Below are 21,572 nucleotides of genomic sequence, written 5' to 3' on the forward strand. Positions count from 1 at the left end.
ATGGCACTGTTCTGCATGCAAACATGTAACCTTGTTACATAACATCTATTCAATAAGAATATTACACATTGATTAAAAGAATAAAAGTTTGCTGATAGATACAATGTGCACTTCAGTAAAATTTGAGCGCTTAAACTTAGATTAGAAGGTAATAAAAAACCTTATATATAATGGGAGAAGTTCATGTGGTTTTAGGTTTTATAGTTATAAGTTTTATCAATAAAGACAGTCAAAACTGTAATGCCCCATTTATAACAACCATATCCAAAGTGTAATGACAATGGGTACTATTTCGTTTTCGGCTCATGTATTTTGGCCCACAGAGTGTATGTTTTGGACCACAAGCCTGATTGGATCAAAACAAGGAAATTATTTAAATTAAATATTAATTGTATATTTACTTTATAAGCCCCTCGTTTATATATATATATATATATATATATATATATATATATATATATATATATATATATATTGCTTTAAGTACACATAACTTGTTAAATTTTTTCTTTTTTAGTTCTCTTACATTGAGGAATGTAAAAGGCTATTATTATTTTATTAATTTTTTTCAGTTTTCTCTACATGTTTTAAATTAGAGTGATTCTTCAACTAAAACTTCAATTAATGCTTGGCCATGTTTGTATAAATACACTGACCTGATCTTGGATATGAGATTAGACATTGTCTACCCAACAGGCAGAAGTAATTTTAGACACATTGTCTAAACTAAAGTGTGGGACATTTCTTTGTTAAGTAACTAAACTTGTTCTTATTCACTTTAAATATAACTTATTATGAAAAAATATAATAATAATAATAATTTTTATGGCACAACATGCAACCTCTAACCTAGGGTAAAAATAAAATAAAAAAAAAGATCAATATTTAAACAAATGTTTTGCACTTGAAGTAATATTCTGGGTTCAATACAAGTTAAACTCAATAAACAGCATTTGTGGTTATTGATTCCCACTAAAAATATTTTTAACTCATTAATTATATAAAAAAGGAATGCATAAATCGCAGTTACAGTAAGGCACTTATAAAAGAAGTGAATGGGGCCAATCCATAAACAATAAAAAACACACTGTTTAAAAATTATAGCAACAAGATGTAAACATTTTGTGTTAACATAATATTAGTGTGATAAAATCTATTACTAACCTTTTCTGTGTAAAGATATATCAAATTTTGCAACTTCATTGCCATGACAACGTAACACTGTAAACCCTAAAAACAACCATAAAAATTTGGATTTAACTTTACAGCTCAAAGATTTAACAGAAGAATTAATTAGCTTTTTTTTAAAAAATTATAAGCTTCACATTTCTGCATTTAAATCCTCCAAAAATTGGTCACATTTACTTCCATTACTCCTTACAGTAACCTAATTTTCTTTTTTCTTTTTTTTTTTTTTTTTGCTTTTTTAGAGAAAAGGAGGGCAAGTCAAAATAAAGTTTTGTGGTAATCAACATTATGCCACAAATGCTGTAGATTGAGCTTAACTTGTATTGAACCTGGAATATTCCTATAAAGATTCAAGTCTCAGTTTGGTCCTACCTACATTCAGACTTTTGCACTTTTATTTTATGTAAAGAACTGTGCAAGATGCTGACATCTTGTTGACAGGCAAAAGGCCAGAAAAAAACTTAAGTTACACTGGTGGCCAAAAGTTTGGAATAATGTACAGATTTTGCTGTTTCTCTAGAAACTCTTCAGTCAGTCATTTTTTTGAGGAATGAAGGCTATACAATGCTCGAAATTGCCAAAAAAACTGAAGATTTCATACAAAGGCGTACACTATAGTTTTCAAAGACAAAGGACAACTGGCTCTAACAAGGACAGAAAGAGATGTGGAAGGCCCAGATGTACAACTAAAGAGGATTAAGTACATCAGAGTCTCTAGTTTGAGAAATAGACACCTCACATGTCCTCAACTGACAGTGCAGGCCTTATGGGAAGAATTGCAAAGAAAAAGCCACTTTTGAAACAGAAAAACAAAAAGAAACACAGACATTGACAACAGATAATTGGAAAAGAGTGTTATGGATCATAGTGGCTCGCCTCAATCCAGGTGGTGGAGGACAAATCTCAGTTGCCTCCACGTCTGAGACCGTCAACCTGTGCATCTTATCACATGGCTTGTTGAGCGTGTTACTGCAGAGACATAGCGCATGTGGAGGCTTCACGCCATGCACCGCAGCATCCACGCACAACTCACCACGTGCCCCACCAAGAGCGAACCACATTATAGCGACCACAAGGAGGTTACCCCATGTGACTCTACCCTTCCTAGCAACCGGGCCAATTTGGTTGCTTAGGAGACCTGGCTGGAGTCACTCAGCACGCCCTGGGATTCGAACTCGCAAACTCCAGGGGTGGTAGTCAGCATCTTTACTCGCTGAGCTACCCAGGCCCCGGAGGATTTTTTGATGAGAACTCTTTGAAGTAGTTTAAGAAGTTCTGAAATTTCTTTTCAAATTGTAATAGTAATTTTTCATGCTGTTAATGTCCTGACTATACATTGTGATCAGTTGAATGCCACTTTGGTGAATAAAAGTACCAATTTCTTCTGTAGAAAGAAGAAATTCTTTCAAATCTGTACATTATTCCAAAATTTTGGCCGCCAGTGTACGTAGCCTGGTGCAGAACATTGTTAGTTTCCACGCCTTTGTGGTTTGACGTCATTGGAATGTTATACTGGCTGAAAACCAAACACATAATCTTTCACATCAGTTACATCTTGTCAAGAGACCATAAAATTCAAGTCCTGAAAGTTTTCCAAGTGCTCTCATACACAAGAGCATATCAAGTACATCCTTAATTAGCTGAAAAGTCATTTTGTGAAGTGCCTTCCCTTACGCAGATCTCAAACTATCAGTATTTTGAGGATGGGCTGGATTCCAAGCACCATAAAAAGTCCTCTGTGAGTGCTTGTATATTAATAGTTTACACTCCTGGACATTTACAGTTCAGCTTTGCAATCTAAGCAGATGCACACTCTTAGTAGTTGCCTGTCCCCTTCCTGTCCTCTGAACAGCCTCTCAGAGTGAAGAGGAGCTCTGGCTGTAGTGCCTAAGCACCAGCTGGTCGTATATGGGAGAGCAGGGCTCGCACAAGGGCATCTCTGAGGCTGGGGACGTGGGAGATTCACTAACTGAATCCACAGAGGAGTCTCTGAATGGGGATGGGGGAGTCAAGGCACCCAAGTCCTCCAAATCAGTGGTTCTGACAGCACACGAAGAGTCGTAGGTGCTCTCAAAAAGACTGGCTGGTGAAGCTCTGCTATTCCCACTAGCCATAATGCCCCCTGCAATGCCGACCGCAGAGCGAGGGTTGGTGTTTGCTGAAGCCACAACATCAGCATAGGTGGTGACGGTGGAGGGGCGCTGCCATTCTTGCGGGTGCCGGTGGAAAGAAGGGGAACAGGGTCTTGGGACTGGGGCAGCGACAATTACAGCTGTCCCTGGTGGGGAACTGGGCAGCATCATATTGTTGAACTCACTGATGTTGGCTGTGAAATGGCTGACCACACAGCTGATCTGATCCATGATGGAGGTCTGGGGTGGGGCGCCATGACACAAGCGCTCAGTAAGATATGAAGGTAGCGGCACTACCGGCACACGTTGTTCCTCATGGTCTTCCACTTCGCATCTCTTCATAGAAGTCCGCTGGCTCACAGTCGGCAGTGGTGATGGGGCACGAGGGCAGTAGGATACAGGGTAGCGCTGGTTTTTCTGAGGCCCTTCATATGCTAGCTTCACCCCAGTGTCTGGCGTGCGGTCACAGCCCTTTGAGAAGGGCTTAATGATGGCTGTCTGGTTGGCCTCCTCCTTCTTTTTAAGGTGAATGGAGATCCGCTTCCAAAGGTTTGGCCTGTAACCTCTCTCGTTCTGTGCCCAGGTCACCGTTTTGCCATTTGAACTGTGGAAAGAGGCACATATTAGATTATGGCTGGAGACTGAACATATGCCAGTCTGTGACATCACAGCTAAAAGGCAAGAGGGAACTGAGCCTGCCATTACAGGCTAAAACTATCTCTCCCAGCCATTACAGCAGCAATTACCATTGTCATCTACTTCTCTACGTCCAACAGGAAATCTCTAACTTCAGTGCTCTCAATGCCCCTTGGGGCTCATCGACCCAAATGCACAAAACCTCGGAGTTACTCCAGGAATGATTCACATGCAGACAGGGTAATTGGTTGGGAGTCTATGAGGCTTTTTTTCCCCTCTTTCGAGGGGAAAATTGGCTTTTTTCCCCCAATTTCTTTTTTTTTTTTTTTTTTTTTTGTGTCCTCTGAAACATGCTCAGTTTAGTAGTTTATTCATTTTCAGTCTAAACACATTTTCATCCTCAAAGTTTTATTTATTTATTTTTTCAGCAGTTTCTTTTTCTGCAATTGAGAGCGGTGAAGGAATATAATTTTATTATAAAGAGGTTAAATAAGGATTTTGAGAACTGACATAAAATAATTGCCATTTTATGCCTAATTATCCCTAAATTCATTCAGCATGAATCCAATTAAACTGAACAGCTTTAAGGGAACATAAATGATAAAGTAATAAAAAATGTTTGTCAATCCAAATACTGTTTTACATAACTAAACAAAATAATGTATCTCTACTCTACAAATATGACTATATATAGTGACCCCAAAAAGTATATTGACAATTAAGCCACATTTTAAAATGCCAAACAAAATATTAAACCAAGTGGCATCAGCAAAAAATGATGCAAAACCTTTTCTTAGAACTAACTTCAAGATTCTTTAAATCTCACCATCTGCTAGCACTCTGCTCATGTACACGTGCTGTACAGCACTCTGTGCATGCTTCAAATGCGATGACGTGTAATCATGATCATGCCTAGCAGACTGTAGATGGCAAGATATATAGTGAAAAAGTAGTTATATTTTGGTCTCTTCTTACCCAAAACTGATCAGATCGCTTTAGAAGACATGTTTTAAACAACGAGTTGTATGGATTACCTTTCTGCTGCCTTAATGTCCTTTTTGGAGCTTGGATGTGTCGGACCCAATTGACTTGCATTGCATATTCACATCATATCTCCATTAAAATATATTTGTTTGTAGTGCACAGAAGATAGAAAGTCATGAGTTTGAGACAGCATAATGGTAAGTTAATCACAGAATTATCAGTTTTGGGTGAACTATTCCTTTAATGCAATGGCGTTCATACATTTTAAAGTCTGGCTAAGTGTCCAGATGCTAGCTTGTATGTAAAACTTTAAATGGTCAATTTGGTGCTGTGGACTTAGCATGTTGCAGTTTTTGATACTGACCTTGCAGTGTCTGTACCAGATCCTTTGCGTCTGAACAGGTTAGCCATGCTACTGGACCGGCTAGCGGCTGAGGCAGCTTTCCCATCACCAACGTGCATCCTCACAACCGTCGATGTGGTGAACGCACTGCGCACGTTCCTCTCCGGTTTGGCTAACATGATGTAGACTTTGGGCACAAACATGCAGCATAGAGCAGTGGTAGCACTAAGGCTCACCGAGAAACACATGGTGATTATCTTGTAGTTTGAACCAAAATAAATTGGCACAAATGCTAGCCAGATAATGCAGGTAGTGTACATGGTGAATGCGATGTATTTAGCCTCGTTGAAATTGGCGGGGACATTTCGAGTCTTAAAGGCGTAGAAGGTGCAGCTGAGAATGAGCAGCCCGTTGTATCCCAATGGTGCCACAACTCCAAGCGTGGTGGTATTGCAGATGAGGTGCACCTCGCGTATAGACGGGTAGTCATAGATCACCTGCGGGGGTTCCATGATGAAGAGCGCCACAATGATACCCAGCTGAATCAAGATGAGGATGAAGGCAATGACCAGTTGGGCGCAGGCACTCATGAAACGAGGCTTCTTGGTGCAGATCTTCTTCTTGCTGCCGGCAAGGATGCGAGCGATGCGGTTGGTCTTGGTGACCAGGGCAGAGTAGCTCATGGCAGGTGACAGCCCGATGCCCAGCCTCTGCAAGTAGCAGTAGGCCACATGTGGCTTGGCAATCAGGCAGAACGTACACAGGTACCCTAAACAGATACCAGCCAGAATGATGAAGCACAGCTCCCTGCTGGAGGACTTCACCACAGGTGTATCGTGGAACCTGACAAAGACTAAGGTGATGAAGATGGTGGCAAGCAGGCCAAGGCAGGCGAAGACCACAGCTGCAATTGGCTCAGGATCTCCCCACAGAAGGTACTGCACCGGGATTGGCTCACACCCTGAGGATCAAGAATTTGAAAAATACTTTTATGTAATTAGGTCCACACATTGCCCTGGAACTTCAAATGAAATGTTTTCACCTTAGGGTTCGCAATCACACAACTGGAAGATCTATAAGCAGTGCAAACACTATTTATCATAATTAACCAAGTCAGTATAATGCCTGTGTCTATAATTACTCAGATCCACTGATATGTAACATTAAAAATTGTGCAGCAAACATCCATCATTATGCAGATTTCACAGGAAAACTGGCAGCAGAATTTCAGAGCGACTTTATGTAAAAAGGTGAAAGAAACAAACAAAACCATCAGTTCAACCAAGCACCATACATTATGCATCAGAGGCTGGCATAAACAAGCCCTGATATATTTAGCATGTGTAATTTGCATCAAAAGATGTTACAGTTAGTTAAGTTACACTTTGGATAGCCATTAATGAGGCTGATCTGATGGGACTGCGGAGGTTTGACGTGTTATTTAATGGTCACATGCTGTTCTTAACACTCAAAAACCATAAACTACAAAAGCAAATTTAGAAAGTGATGACCAGAGTTTACAATGATTATCAATATTATAAGCATAAATACAATCCTTTGAACATCATCCTATTCTGTTTATTTAAAGGGTGATGGTGATTTTGCCAAGTATCACATGTTCCTGTATAACATCCTTGTTGGTCCTGGAACAATATAAACCAATCAGATTATAGGGTTAGGTTTAGGGTTAAAAAAATTAACAACATCATTTATTAAACATGTTGATTTAGGAACAAGTACTTGGAAAAATCAAACTGACTCCTTTAAAATGGTTGGTATCATACATTATTTTTAATTATTTATTTATTTTCCTGTGGTCAACTTATGATATTAATCAAGTTTTATTATTTTTATTTTTTTAACCAAAACAATTCTAAATTAATTTTTCATTACCATTGTCCGCAGTAGGGTTGCACGGTATACTGGTGCTACGGTAGTATTGCGTTACTAAAGCTTCAAAATACTAATGGTGCCGCAGTATTGTTTTAAACGGTAATACCGTCAATACGGTAGTACCGTAAGTTATGTTGTATGTATGGTAGTAAATATTATTTTCACTAAAACCTTCATTTGAATCAGACCTATGTCTGCAATAACATTAAAAATGTAATCTTTTTGAGTAATGCCCCCTTCACGCAGTGCCCTTTAAGAACGCAAAATGCTGTTTAGAATTTGCCCCTTACATGGTATTTTTTATTTTTCAATGAGTGGTTTTCCCATGCTTCAAACACACATGTCTAAATCCCAGCATGTTAATTTGGCATGTCTCCTAATGGATAATATGGATTTAATTAAAACTTTTGAAAGCTTTTTAAAAAACACAATTCACATAGCGCTTCGGAATTATTTCGGGTTTTGCCTGATGACATCAGGAAAACCCATCTGCCGTGAATGTCAGCTGTGGCTCTGCTGTTAATTTTAATTCTAGTTTGCACTGTTTAAGCTACGATATGTTTTCAAAGTACAATGAAGTATTTTATTTCAAAAGATGAAGTAAAATTTTATTTCTCAAGATATCTGACCCTTTTATTAAACTAGATTGGTCAAAAGTTCCTTCTAAACCCTGGCACAAAACTCAAAAACTAGTAAAAAAAAAAAAAAAAAAAACACTTTAGTGGTACAATTCAAAATGACCTATTAATAAATGCCATTAAGAGTCTTGAATGAACAGCAGAGCGGCCACAACACTCAGTAATGTACTACATGCAGAGAGACTGCTGCTTTAGGGCTTAAGCTTGACAGCAATTCTGGAACATACTGATGGGGACCCCCGCCAAGTCCAAATCTCTGTTTTTGGCATTAAGTTGCCATGGTCCAGATTCTCCAATGATGCTCTGAGAGATAAATGGATCTTGCATGTTATTCTGTGACCCAGATACAAGACACTTATCACCCACTGTTGTACAAGATGAGAAGCTTGGTAGATTTCTTTCAATATGGTTGGTTCTTTGGAGCTAATCTTGTGTTCAGAACTGTGTGCTAAGACACAAAGACTTCTAAACTAGAAGAAGAACATTTTGTTTTGAGGTTGGAGCGAGAATCACCTGTGAGGTCATCGGTAGGCCAGGATCCAAGCTCACATGCACGGCAGGTGTATTCATCAAACACAAACTCGTTTTCTTTACACGGAGTGCAGGTCCAACAGCAGCTTACCTCACCCTTACGGATCACCTGAAACAGTGAAAAAGCTGAAGTCAAGTTATATAAGTGATGAGACTTATGCATTTTCTGAAAAAACAAAAACAAAAAACTACACCACGATGCAAAGATGTTCTGAGTGGTTTTTAGTGTATTGCTATGCTGTTGCTAGGGTGCTCTGGGTGGCTGTTAGGTTGTAGGGTGTGTGGTTTTGTGGGTTTTTGCCAGGGCACTGCTATGTTGTTCAGGAGTTTTGAGTCGCTAAGGTATTTTGAGTGGTTATTCGTGTGTTGCTATGCAGTTGTTAGGGTTCTCTGGGTGGCTGTTAGGGTGTAGGTTGTGTCATGCATTTTTGCCAGGAAGCTGCTATGGTGTTAAAGATTTCTGAGTTGCAAAGGTGTTCTGAGTGTTTTGCTACACTGTTGCCAGGGTGTTCTGGGTGGTAGCTAGGTGATTGTTAGAGAGTGTGGTTTTTCGCCAGGGTGCTGCTATGGTGTTAAAGAGTTCTGAGTTGCTAAGATATTCGGAGTGTTTTGCTACACTGTTTCTAGGGTGTTCTTGGTGGTAGCTAGGTGATTGTTAGAGTGTGTGGGTTTTCGCCAGGGTGCTGCTATGTTGTTAAGGTGTTCTGAGTTGCTAAGATATTCTGAGTGGTTTTTCATGTGTTAGTTACCATGCTGTTGCTAGGGTGCTCTGGGTAGTTGCTAGGTTATAGGGTGTGTTGTTTTTTTCCCAGGGTGCTGCTATGGCGTTTAGGTGTTTTGAGTTGCTAAGGTGTTCTGCGTGTTTTTTTTTGTGTTTTGCTATGCTGTTGCTAAGGTGTTCTAGGTGGTTGCAAGGTGGTTGTTAGGGTGTAGGTTTGGTGGGTTTTTGCCAGGAAGCTGCTATGTTGTTAAAGTGTTTTGAGTCGCTAAGGTGTTCTGAGTGGTTTTTAGTGTTTTGCTCTGCTGTTACTAGTGTGCTCTGGGTGGTTGCTAGGTTGTAGGGTGTGTGGGTTTTTGCCATGGCGCTGCTATGTTGTTAAAGTGTTTTGAGTCACTAAGGTATTCTGAGTGGTTATTTGTGTGTTGCTGTTCTGTTGCTAGTGTGCTCTGGGTGGTTGCTAGGTTGTAGGGTGTGTGGTGTTTTTGCCAGAGCTCTGCTATGTTGTTAAGGTGTTTTGAGTGGTTTTTAGTGTTTTTCTATGGTGTTGCTAGGGTGTTCTAGGTGGTGCCAGGTGGTTGTTAGGGTGTGGGTTTTTGCCGGAGTGCTGCTATGGTGTTAAGGTGATTTGAGTCGCTATGGTGTTCTGAATGTTTTAGTGTGTTGCTAGAGTGGATGGGGTTTTGACAAAACAAAACAAGCACACAACACAAACACAAAACAAAACACACTGAAATCACTAATTTTCTTTTAAAGGAGTTCTTCACTGCCTATCTCACCTTGATCTGAGCTTTCTCACAGGGATCACTACATACTGATCTGATGATAGCACTGCTGTTGGTCCAAATCTCCTCGTCATCCATCTTCAGCCCGCTATTGTCCCAGCTGCCAACATGTATGTAGCTGTAGTCCTCTTCACTCATCTGTTTAAAGTTCATTATCTCATATCTAAAAAATAAAAAACACTGCTATAAACCTCCACAACTCTCTACATGGTTTGCCTATTTAGCCATTTAGTCTGTAAAATATGTGTTTTTGACAGTTACTTCACAATGATATCATAGAAAGATCTGTCTACCGAGTATGACTATATTCTCTTTGAGGGGAGCTATGAAGCACATTCTTACTTTTGTTTGGTGCTGAAAAGGAAAGATTGTTACCTCCCCGGGGAGTCTCCGTTCTCATCAAACAGCACCACTTCCCCCGACACACCAGTGAAGTCTGTCCTCATGAGGAATTCTAAGAGTTTACCTCCATCAATTGGCCGCATGGCTTCACAAAGACCCGTGTAGCCAGGACACAGAGACTTCTGCATGGCATGCAGACCGTAAGCCATGGAGTAGATGGCATTTATCACAAAGCCCATCTTTGTGTCCTGAGCGTACTGGTGTCGGAGCGACTCCTTCTCTGTGAGTTGGCATAGTAAAAAAAAAAAAAAACATTACCCATGTGCGTTAGCTACTGTGCCATGGCTCTGACATCCATTCCACTTTCAAATTGTTCCTACACCCTTGGATGGATAAAATGGATAGATATTTATAGGTATAAACTAAGAGCACGGACAGAAAATGAGTAACCTGGTCACTCTAATATGGTTTGACTGCACGTTCAACTCACTAGTGCAGGTCTTGTTGTATTTGGTGCTCTCTTGCAGATGCCCCTTCAGCCGGCATTGGAAGCGATGCTGCCAGAACTCTGGAAACCAGGGGTTCCGGCTGTTAGAGTCCAGCTTCAGGTTCAAATAGTAGTCGTCAAACCAGGTGACGTAAGCAGACTGCAGTTTGATTGTGATTCCCCCTGCTGCCTCTCTCTGGAACCCGTCTGTGACATCATAGCGGTCTGCCCAACCATCACTGCACAGAGAAAGCAAGCGAGTAATGAATCGCAGAAACTCTCTTTCTTTTTTTGTATAACAAATTCCCTTGAAATGGCTTCTGAGACACAACCAGGGAGCTCCCAGTCCAAACTGACCCAAATACTGTAGAAGGCAAAGCCCAGTATTTATGACCAGGTTACACTATGAAGTAGGTCTTCGGGACACAGGCAGCCATTATTTCATACTGACATTACTGTGACAGACTTTGGCTGCCACTTCTCCATGATATATATGTGCTACCTCTCAAAGGATATACCATTAAAGGAATAATCCTAAAGCAATTCTTTCTTCCATACAATGCAAAAGGGAACATTTTGCAGACTGTTTCCCATGTTTGTTTGTTTTTCTATGCAGTTACAATGATTAGGGACTGAAGTTTCAAGATTCAAAAGGACCCAAAAAGAATAATAAAAGTAACTTAAAAGTGGTCCATATGACTTCTGGGCTCCACTCAACATTTATATTAGAAATGTACATTGTTATCCACTGATAAACTTCCCATCTAGTGAGCTGTTAACTTCTGTGATAAGATCAGTGAGTTGAACTATAGAGAACCTGATCAGTCCCATTTGTAAACTAATCTTTGGTAACTCTTTCGAATATGGTTCTATTTGTTCATATTAGTGGATGCATTAGGCATTATGAACTTACAATGAACAGTATATTTTCACAGCATTTATTAATTTTAGTTAATGTTCTTTTATGGAAATAAAATTGTTAGTTGTTAGTTCATGTTAGTTCAGAATGCATTAAATATTATTAACTTATACAACTTTTAGTTGTGAACTAGATCAAACAATTCATTGAAGAAAAAAAAACATCCGCTCAAGAATGAGACATTCCTTCTCTTATGAACTCTTCTAAGAGAGCTAGAGCAGATGTCAAAATTTTCTGTGAAAAACAACTTGAGTCTGTTCCTGGGTTCAGAATACTTGGAATATAGTGTACAAGTAATATGGACCACTTTTATGATTCTTTTATGGTGCTTTTGCATCCTTTTAGAATATTGAAATCTTCTGAGTTCCACAGAAGAAAGAAAGTCATACAGGTTTGAAACTAATAAATGATGACAGAATTTTAAATTTTTTGGGTGAACTATTCCTTTATGCAGCAAAGTAGATCTTTGGACAGCAAGAGACTCTTTCCGTCTATTTGTCTGAAAGTCTGCTTCCTCCTCTTTCATACACATACACTCATGCCTCTCGTTTTTCAGTGTTCTCTCCATCTATGCTTTCAAACACTTACTAGCCACATAGTGCTAAATGTTACACAACTCAGCAGTGTGTGGGAGGTATCATTTTTGTTCTCGTGGTAGGTAAAGGAGAGGCTTTCATAACTTGTCCTTGGAGGCAAAAGCGAAGGGAGGGAAAGCAAAGAGGGGCATGTTAGCAGGAGCTTGAATCATCTTATAGAAAAGAGCTGAGCCGCTTAGTAAACCCACACACTGACCCTAGCGGGTCAGCCTTCCTCTGCCCACTGCTGCTGGAAACCTTAAAAAGACAACAAAAATGCCAAAGGCGCCCCAGCCTTTTATAAACATGTCTGCCAGCATTTTACAGAAGATAAAAGATTGTTTACCTCTTACTCCATTAGGGCCCCTAGGGTTAGGTTGTATGCCGAAGATTTACGATATATTCAATATTATTTTGGTGCAGATATAAAAGAAACAGACATATCAATGTCATAATGACTTTTATGCATTTTTTAGTCATTAAGTTAGGTTCATGTCTACTTTTTTGTGTGCTATGACAACTAGAAATTGTAATAGCATCTTTGATTTAAACTTGAACTGTCCATTTCAATATTTGCACAAAACACTGACTTGATTTGTTTGCGTCATCATTTAAAATTGTTCATGGATGTCCTCAACTTGGCAACAATGGCTGATTGGGTGAAATTATGGTACCTCTGATTAAATATTTAGCCATTTTAGAGCAAACACATAAATAACAAGATATTGAATAGTGTCAAAAGGCAGAAAAATATCAAGATATCGATATTTAGCTATATCGGCCATATATGGAATTTGATACTGTGTAACTATGATTAAACTCTGCAAATAAAACGTGATCTTTACTTAACCTGTGCAACAGATAATCCATAAATTGTATTAATTAATATTTTTTTATCTGTAACACTTTACATTAAGGTTGTATTCGTTAACATTAATTAATGCAAATGTTAACATGAATTAACAATGATCATTACTTTTGCAGCACTTATTAATCTTGGTTAATGTTTTGTTTTTTGTTTTATTGACTCAAACATATAACAAAGAAAAAACACAACATATATACATTGAGTCAACATTTAACCCCCACTATTACCCATCCCATCCCTCCCCAACCACCAACCCCACCCCAACCCCCAACAAACACCCCTGTGGTCACAAATAGAAAATATAATAATCATATATAATTAAAACTAAACTTCTCTCTCCACAGCCCCTCCCTGAGAGTCCCCCAAAAACACCAAATACCTGCCCCACTTCCTAGCAAACAAATCTCGAACCCCAGCCCTCTGCTCGACATCTCCTCAAAAGCCACCACCCTCCCCATCTCCAAACAACACTCTGGAAATGAGGGAGCCCCACCTGACTTCCATCCCCTTAAAATAATCTGCCTGCCAATCATAATACTGGTCAGGACCCAATTTTTTATGTGTTTGTCTCCCAAATTTATGATCGCCCCATCGCCCAGAATACAGAGTCTGGGACAAAACGAAATTCGAGTGCCCAAAACATCACATATGAAACTCTGAACCTTCAACCAAAACTCTTGGATCTTAACACACTCCCAAAAAACATGGGTTGTGTCTCCACCCTCTGATTGGCATCACCAGCAGGTGGGTGTGTCTTTAAGACCGAGCCTATACAATCTAGAGGGGGTCCAATAGAATCTATGTAAAATCTTGAATTGCATAAGGTGAACCCTTGCATCTCTAGATGCAGACTTGATGTTTTTTAGAACCCTATCCCACACTCCCTCCTCCAATTCCAAGTTTAAATCTTTCTCCCATAAACTCTTGAGAAAAGTTGAAGTTCCATCCCCCAGACTCTGAATTAGCAGGGAGTAATACACTGATGCCTCATGACCATTTCCAAAAGCAGTAATTAACTCTCCCAGAGTATCTGCCGCTTTAGGGGGGTGTATGCTACTCCCAAAAACAATGCAGAGCAGGTGGCGCATCTGTAAATACCTATAGAATTGAGATCTGGGAATCCCAAAATGTTGAACCAAATTTTCAAAAGATCTCAATGCTCCACTCTCATATAGGTCACCGAGTGTAGTAACCCCCCACACAATCCAGTCTGACCAGCAGAAAGGGGACTTATTAATACATAATTTAGAGTTCAGCCATATGCTTGAGGCAACATTTAAATAAATGTCCAAATTAAACACTCTGGACACTTTTGTCCATACCAAGTGCAAATGCGAGATAACGGGGTGTAACTTAACCACTCCGGTTAGTTTGATAAAAAGGCTTTGCAATGGCAAAATAGGGGTAAGAACTTCCTGTTCAATACAAAACCAGGGAGGGGCTCTCTCAGGTGGAAGCGACCAATGAGCCAAATGTCTGAGACCGAACACATAATAATAAAACAAAAGAGAGGGGGACATCTACAGGGAGAGATTGTAGAAGGTAGTTAAATTTTGGAATACAATTCATTTTAATAACATTAACCTTCCCAAGCATGGATAAATGTAATGAAGCCCACCTGTCCACATCGCTCGAAAACCTTTTTATTAAGGGGTCAAAATTAACTCTAACTAAATCAGACAAATTTGCTGGGAATAAAATGCCCAAATACTTAATGCCCTGTTTGGGCCACTGGAAGGCTGGAAAGCCATTACTGGGCAGTATGCTGTCAGAGCCAAAACTTCGGATTTACACCAATTGACTTTGTATCCTAAGAATTTAGAAAAGGAATTAATAATTCTGTGGAGGTAAGGCATAGATCTAGTAGGGTCAGAGAAAAATAATAAAATATAATCTGCGTAAAGCAAAAATGTATGCACCATACCTCCCGCCACCACCCCTGGAAAATCATCCTCCTTTCTTATCGTGGCTGCTAATGGTTCCAGGGCCACACGGAACAATAAGGGGGAAAGATGGCAACCCTGCCGGGTCCCCCTATCCAGAGTAAAATAATCTGAAATGAAACTACAGAGAGATCCCATGAGGGAATGAGGCACGGTCTGAAGGGATTCAACCTCCTAGCGCCTCTCAGGAACCTGATGATCAGGTCGTGCTTCCCTAAGGATTTACCATCCACTGTGTCGTGGTGTGCCGCTATAGCGGCTACATACACCTTCAAGGTCGAGGGGGACAGCCATCCTTCCAACCTCTCCTGCAGGAAGGAAAGCACCGATCTGACTGCACATCTCTGGAGGTCTTTGCGTAGGGAAGAACACCACTTAGTGAACAGACACCACTTCAAGGCATACAGGCACCTCGTAGAGGGGGCCCTAGCCTGAGTGATCGTGTCTACCACCGTGGGTGGTAGGCCACTCAAGTCTTCCATGTCCCATCCAGGGGCCAGACATGGAGATTCCAGAGGTCTGGTCGCAGGTGTCAGATGGTGCCACGTCCCTGAGAAAGAAGGTCCTTCCTCAGGGGAATTCGCTAGGGGGGGGCGGGGTGCTGTCGCGAGGAGCGTGAGGTCCGAGAACCATGTCTGGGTAGGCCAGTAGGGTGCTACCAGGACAACCTGCTCCTCGTCCTCCCTGACCTTGCACAGGGTCTGTGCAAGTAGGCTTACAGGGGAAATGCATATTTGCGCAGTCCAGGGGGCCAGCTGTGTGCCAGCGCATCTATACCGAGGGGTGCCTCGGTCAGGGCGTACCAGAGCGGGCAGTGGGAGGATTTTGGGAAGCGAACAGGCCTACCTGTGCCTGCCCGTATCAACTCCAAATCAGCTGGACCACCTGAGGGTGGAGTCTCCACTCTCCCCTGAGGGTAACATGTCGTGACAACGCGTCCACTGAAGTGTTGAGGTCGCCCGGGATTTGAGTGGCTCGCAGCGACTTGAGGTGCTGCTGACTCCAGAGGAGGAGACGGCGGGCGAGTTGTGACATACAATGGGAGCGTAAACCGCCTTGACATTTGATGTATGCCACCATTGCCGTGTTGTCTGTCTGATCTAACACATGCTTGCCCTGGATCAACGGCCGAAACCTCCACAGGGCGAACATAATTGCCAACATCTCGAGGCAGTTGATGTGCCAATGTAGCCGTGGGACCGTCCAGGAGCCAGCGGCTGCGTGCCCGTTGCATACAGCGCCCCAGCCTGTTTTGGAGGCGTATGTCATAACCACGATGTGTCTGGAGACCTGCTCTAGGGGAACGCCTGCCCGTAGAAATGTGAGGTTGGTCCAAGGGCTGAAGAGGCGGTGACAGACCGGCGTGATGTCCACGCGATGTGTCCCGCGGTGCCATGCCCATCTCGGGACTTGAGTCTGGAGCCAGCGCTGAAGCGGTCTCATATGCATCAACCCGAGCGGAGTGGCCACCGCTGAGGATGCCATATGCCCCAGGAGCCTCTGAAACAGTTTCAGTGGAACCGCTGTCTTCTGTCTGAACGCCTTCAAACAGGTCAGCACAGACTGTGAGCACTCGTTCATGAAGCACGCCATCATTGAGACTGAGTCCAACTCCAAGCATAGAAAAGAGGTGCTCTGAACCGGGAGGAGATTGCTCTTTCCCCAGTTGACCCGAAGCCCTAGTCGGCTGAGGTGCGAGAGCACCAGGTCCCTGTGTGCACACAACACATCCTGAGAGCGGGCTAGGATTAGCCAATCATCGAGATAGTTGAGGATGCGAGTGCCCACTTCCCTTAACGGGGCAAGGGCTGCCTCTGCGACCTTTGGGAAGACACAAGGGGACATGGACAGGCCGAAAGGGAGGACCTTGTACTGATATGCCCGACCCTCGAATGCAAACCGCAGGAAGGGTCTGTGTCGAGGTAGAATCGAGATGTGGAAGTATGCATCCTTCAGGTCTACTGCCGTGAACCAATCTTGATGCCGGACGCTCGCTAGAATGCGTTTTTGCGTCAGTATCTTGAACGGGAGTCTGTGTAAAGCCCGGTTCAGTACTCGCAGGTCCAAGATTGGCCGCAACCCACCGCCTTTCTTTGGTACAATGAAGTAGGGGCTGTAAAACCCCGGCTTCATCTCGGCTGGAGGGACTGGCTCTATCGCACCCTTCCATAGGAGGGTAGCGATTTCTGCGCGCAAGGTAGCTGCGTTTTCGCCCTTCACCGAGGTGAAGTGGACATCGCTAAACTTGGGCGGATGCCTGGCAAACTGAATCGCTTAGCCGAGACGGATGGTCCGGACCAGCCATCGCGACGGGTTGGAAAGCGCAAGCCACGCGTCCAAGCTCTGGGCGAGGGGGACGAAGGGGACAATCTTGTCGGACGTACCGGCGGGTGGGGCCTCGCAGCGGGGCGGAGCCTGAGGTGCCACGCCTTGTCATGGCCATGCTGAGTTCAGGGACATCGAAGCACTTACCTGGCTCCTTGTGACCACCCCCGGAACAGTCTAAGACAGGGGAGGAAGAGGCCTGTCCTCGTGACCCGTGGAGACCGTCACATCGGGGGCGGATTTGTGCCACAGCTGGGCGCGCAGGGGCGGGGAGACTGCCGCTGGAGCGCCAAACCTGCCAAAATGGAATGGTGGACGTGGTCATGATGACGGCCGTGCACACCAGGTATGTGACCCAGGGAACAAGGAAACCACTCCTTGTCCAGCGGCACCGTAGGCTTTGGCCATCAGGGACAACGTAAACCTACAGGCCTTGGACGGGAGCTTTGGGCGCCCGTGCCAGGTGGCGGCACTCTGCGGGCATAGGTGCACCACAAGCACCTTATCCACCGGGGATTGCCGAATAGCCCTTGGCCACCCCACCATCGAGGGTAGTGCGGGCGGGGGAGCTGAAAGATCGGGACCGGGCAGTAAATGTTGCCTCCCATGACCTTGTCAGCTCCTCGTGCACTTCCGGGAAGAAAGGAACTGGGGCGGGGCGTGGCTGTGAACGGTATCGCGAGCCCAGGAACCAATCATCGAGCCGCGAGGGTTCAGGGGAGAGCGGAGGGTTCCACTCTAGCCCGACACTTGCAGCTGCCCGGGAAATCATGTCCGTCATCTCCACGTCAGCCTGTGACTGGGCGACCGCATCCGAGGGGAGGAGCCCAGCTGAGGCTTCCACATCCGACTGGACGAGCCCGTTCACCGATGCTGCGCTCAAGAGCTCATCATCTTCGCGGGCTCCGAATAAGAGGTCGAACTCGCCTTGAGACGAGCCGGTGGACTCATCTGGAAGCCCAATCAGGGCAGACGAGCGTGCTGGGGAATGGGAGGTCCGTTATTGGATACCCGGCGGAGGTGGTCCCATTGGGGTCCCCAAATCGCCTCCAGTGCTAGCCGTGTTGGCCTCATACCCATGGGTAGAAGGACCGGGGTGGGGAACCACTGGGGTGGCTTGCTTTCATACAAAGGCAGGTCGTGACCGCATCGTTGCCATGGACATGTTCTCGCAATCAGTACATGACCCATCCACGAACGCTGTCTCCATGTGGGAAGCGCCCAGACATGAAAGACAGCGATCTTGACCATCAGAAGGTGAGAGATAAAGAGCGCAACCAGGAATAACACACAAATGGAAAGGCATCTTTAAAAAGACTCGTCTTTAAAAAGACGTTCCGTGTGTGCCGCTCTTTTAGAGAAATATACTCTTTTTTTAGAATATACTCTTTTGTTTCTGCTGAAGCGCCCAGGGGCGTTCTCTGCAGTGCAACAGTGCAGAGGGGGAAGAAGCCGCTGAAATTTGCCGTCAGATCCAGCAGAGGTGAATGAACAGCCGTGGGAGTTCAGCTCAGTGAGCATCGACCGTTCGGCTCCGAAGAGAAAATCTGAATGAGTGGTTGCATACCAGCTCCTTTTAAACCCATATTTTCGGGGGAGTGGTATGCAAATACCACTCGCCAATTTTCATTGGCCTTTTTTCAAAGACCAGAGGTGTTTCGGGCTTCCAAGAGTGACCCCTAGTGTCACTACATCGACACAACGTCGAGTGAGTGACAGATAGGGAACATGCCCACCCCATATCTTCCCAAATTTTTCAGTTTCCTGCAGGGAAAGATGCGTTTCTTGAAGAAAAACTATATCATATTTCTAACGTTTAAGGAAAGACATAACTTTCCTTCTTTTTATGGGGTGCCCCAGCTCATTCACATTCCACATGGAGTGAGATAATCCACTCATATTAACATTTGACATATTAGAAAAAATAGATTGTGTGTCAAAAACAATATTATAAAGACCACATTCCAACATTAGTGTAACAATCAAACCCCGAACTTCCCCCCGAACCAAACAAACAGAAAAAAGAAAAATGTGCGCATTAACCCCGCGCACAACAGCGCCAACCGGCATCCATCCCTCTAAACTCAAACAGTCCATGTATGCCTACGAGAGTCCCTGCGACAACTTTGCCATCGGATTGCTGAAGTCCGTTGTTTCTATACAAATTTTGTGAGACTAAATTACACAGCAAAAAATAGTCTATAAAGCAAATTCCAACCAATAAGTGGAATAAACACAAAAAACTTGTAGATTCATCCACATAACTGTCCTGAAGGTGTGTTCCTCCACAGAACAAGTTCCAGCTGCTAGCAGAACCTAGTGGGGAAAAAAAGAAAAAAAAAGGGGCTGTTCAGTTCTTCAGAAATTTGGCCAGAATTGATCGGGGCCTGTCTCCCTCAGCGGATCTCCAAACCAACTCAATCGACGTATTACAGCCAGATCCTCCAAGTCTGCAATGACCTTAACCAGCATTGCAGACATACTCAACAGCTGACACTGAATTTCTCCCGCTGCACCGTTCAAACTGAGTCCCTGGTCTGCGGCCCTATCTGGGGTATCAGCTTGAGCATGTAAGTGTCTTTTAATATCTCCAGAGCCCAAGGATTTTGAACTCTATGACATATTGTCTTCATAAAACAGTTAAAGGTGCAATATGTAACAATTTTCATGTAATATTCGCCTTTTTTTTTTTTTTTTGCCAATGTGTGAACGGCTTGTAACTTAAAAAATGAGCCCCTCCCGGACTTCCTAGGTTGCCTATTAAAGCCTGTAGACTGATTTTCATGCGAAGGGAGCGGGTCGCTTTTGCCAGGAAAATCCAAAGTATGTGACGTTTATGTGTACTCCCAAGAGCCTTGCCTCAGACAGTAATAGCTTCTCTTCCGCTATTCAACAGTGATATCAAACTGCAACATTAGGTAACGTTATCTTAGAGATGGAATCCAGCAAATATCCAGCTCCCAGCACAACACTGACTCCTACACAAACACAGAGTAAGCCAAAAAAACAAACAAAAAAAAACAACAACATTTATCTACTGAATCGGCAGGGCATTTGATTCCTGGAGGGACCTTCGTTCGGTTTTGGGGATCAAAACCGACTCTGAATTGGTGTTCTTATTATTGGACACGTTTGTTTACATAACTGCAAAGCATGTGAAATATAGTGCCATAAGGATTGATCTGTGTAATTTTAACTAACTTGATCTTGCCTGCTAACGCTGATGAATTGCAAGCTACCTTGCTTCGTGACTTTCAAATAATTTCAACGATCTTCTCTTTATACTAAAAGTCAGGTATACAGGATAAATTTAAGCAAATACGCTGGTTTCTTATTCATAGTACAACATATGACATACAAAACATACAATAGTGCAACATAACAGTGCAACAGTAAACTGTCTGGTATAGTTCGGTAGTATGTAGCTGTATGTGTATATCAGTATGCTATGTTAGCTGATATGTATTTTAGTTTAGTCTCAAAATTTGTAGTGAAACAATCATAACTGTATCATTAAATATATGAGTGCGAGCACGAGCAACAGGTAGCTGGCTGCAGTTCACTTAACGGCCACAGGTGTCATTGATAACAAGGGTTTCTGAATCTTACATACTGCACCTTTAAGAATCAGGGTGAATCGATTCTCACCGGTTTATATCATTAAAAGTGTTAAAAACTAGCAAAGTGCGCAGAGCTCGCCGTTCACACGTCCGAACCTAGCATGGCATCACGCGACTCCCTCTCTTGGTTAATGTTAATTACTACATATAGTTTACATTTTTTAAATTAAAAGTTGTACATGTTAACATTAGTTGTATTTTGATATACTAACATTTGTAAAGTTTTACCTTTTAATCCAACCACATTTAATCAGCTTTTATAGCACAAAATTAGATTTGGTGAAAACAGCCGAACATTTGTTTTTCCAAAAAGGTTATGGTGAACATTTCAGGCAAAATATTTTCATGGGCATTTTGATATTGGAATGAAACCTTCAATCTACACGAATCAGTTTTAATCCGTTAGCAATTATCCCACATAAGAATGACACACACATTTATGTGGGATGCTGCTCTATTGAGGACAGAAAATAATATCAGATTTACACCAACAAAAGCTGCAAAGAAGCTGCAAAGTTTTTTATCTGTCCCTAGGGGGAGTCAGATCAGCCCACATCAGTAATGGATCAGCTGCACACTGACAAACATCTCAACAAATATTACAACCGAATAAATATAGTATCCTCACACTCACTAGAGAAGGAT

General features: G+C 42.7%; 1 protein-coding gene across 1 annotated transcript in view; it reads right to left on the reverse strand.

Moving 5' to 3' along the window:
* Positions 1 to 558: 558 nt before the first annotated feature.
* LOC127432950 (metabotropic glutamate receptor 5-like) overlaps positions 559 to 21,572 on the reverse strand; it is a 36,853-nt gene continuing 15,839 nt past the window's right edge. Inside the window, exons 4-9 of the mRNA XM_051684490.1 lie at positions 10,681 to 10,916; positions 10,224 to 10,470; positions 9,843 to 10,011; positions 8,328 to 8,454; positions 5,305 to 6,244; positions 559 to 3,924 (exon numbers count right to left, since the gene is read on the reverse strand). Coding sequence (XP_051540450.1) covers positions 3,045 to 3,924; positions 5,305 to 6,244; positions 8,328 to 8,454; positions 9,843 to 10,011; positions 10,224 to 10,470; positions 10,681 to 10,916 — 2,599 coding nt within the window. The 3' untranslated portion in view covers positions 559 to 3,044. The remainder of the gene's footprint in view (positions 3,925 to 5,304; positions 6,245 to 8,327; positions 8,455 to 9,842; positions 10,012 to 10,223; positions 10,471 to 10,680; positions 10,917 to 21,572) is intronic.

This window comes from Myxocyprinus asiaticus, chromosome 42, assembly GCF_019703515.2.
Source record: "Myxocyprinus asiaticus isolate MX2 ecotype Aquarium Trade chromosome 42, UBuf_Myxa_2, whole genome shotgun sequence".
Taxonomy (NCBI): Eukaryota; Metazoa; Chordata; class Actinopteri; order Cypriniformes; family Catostomidae; genus Myxocyprinus; species Myxocyprinus asiaticus.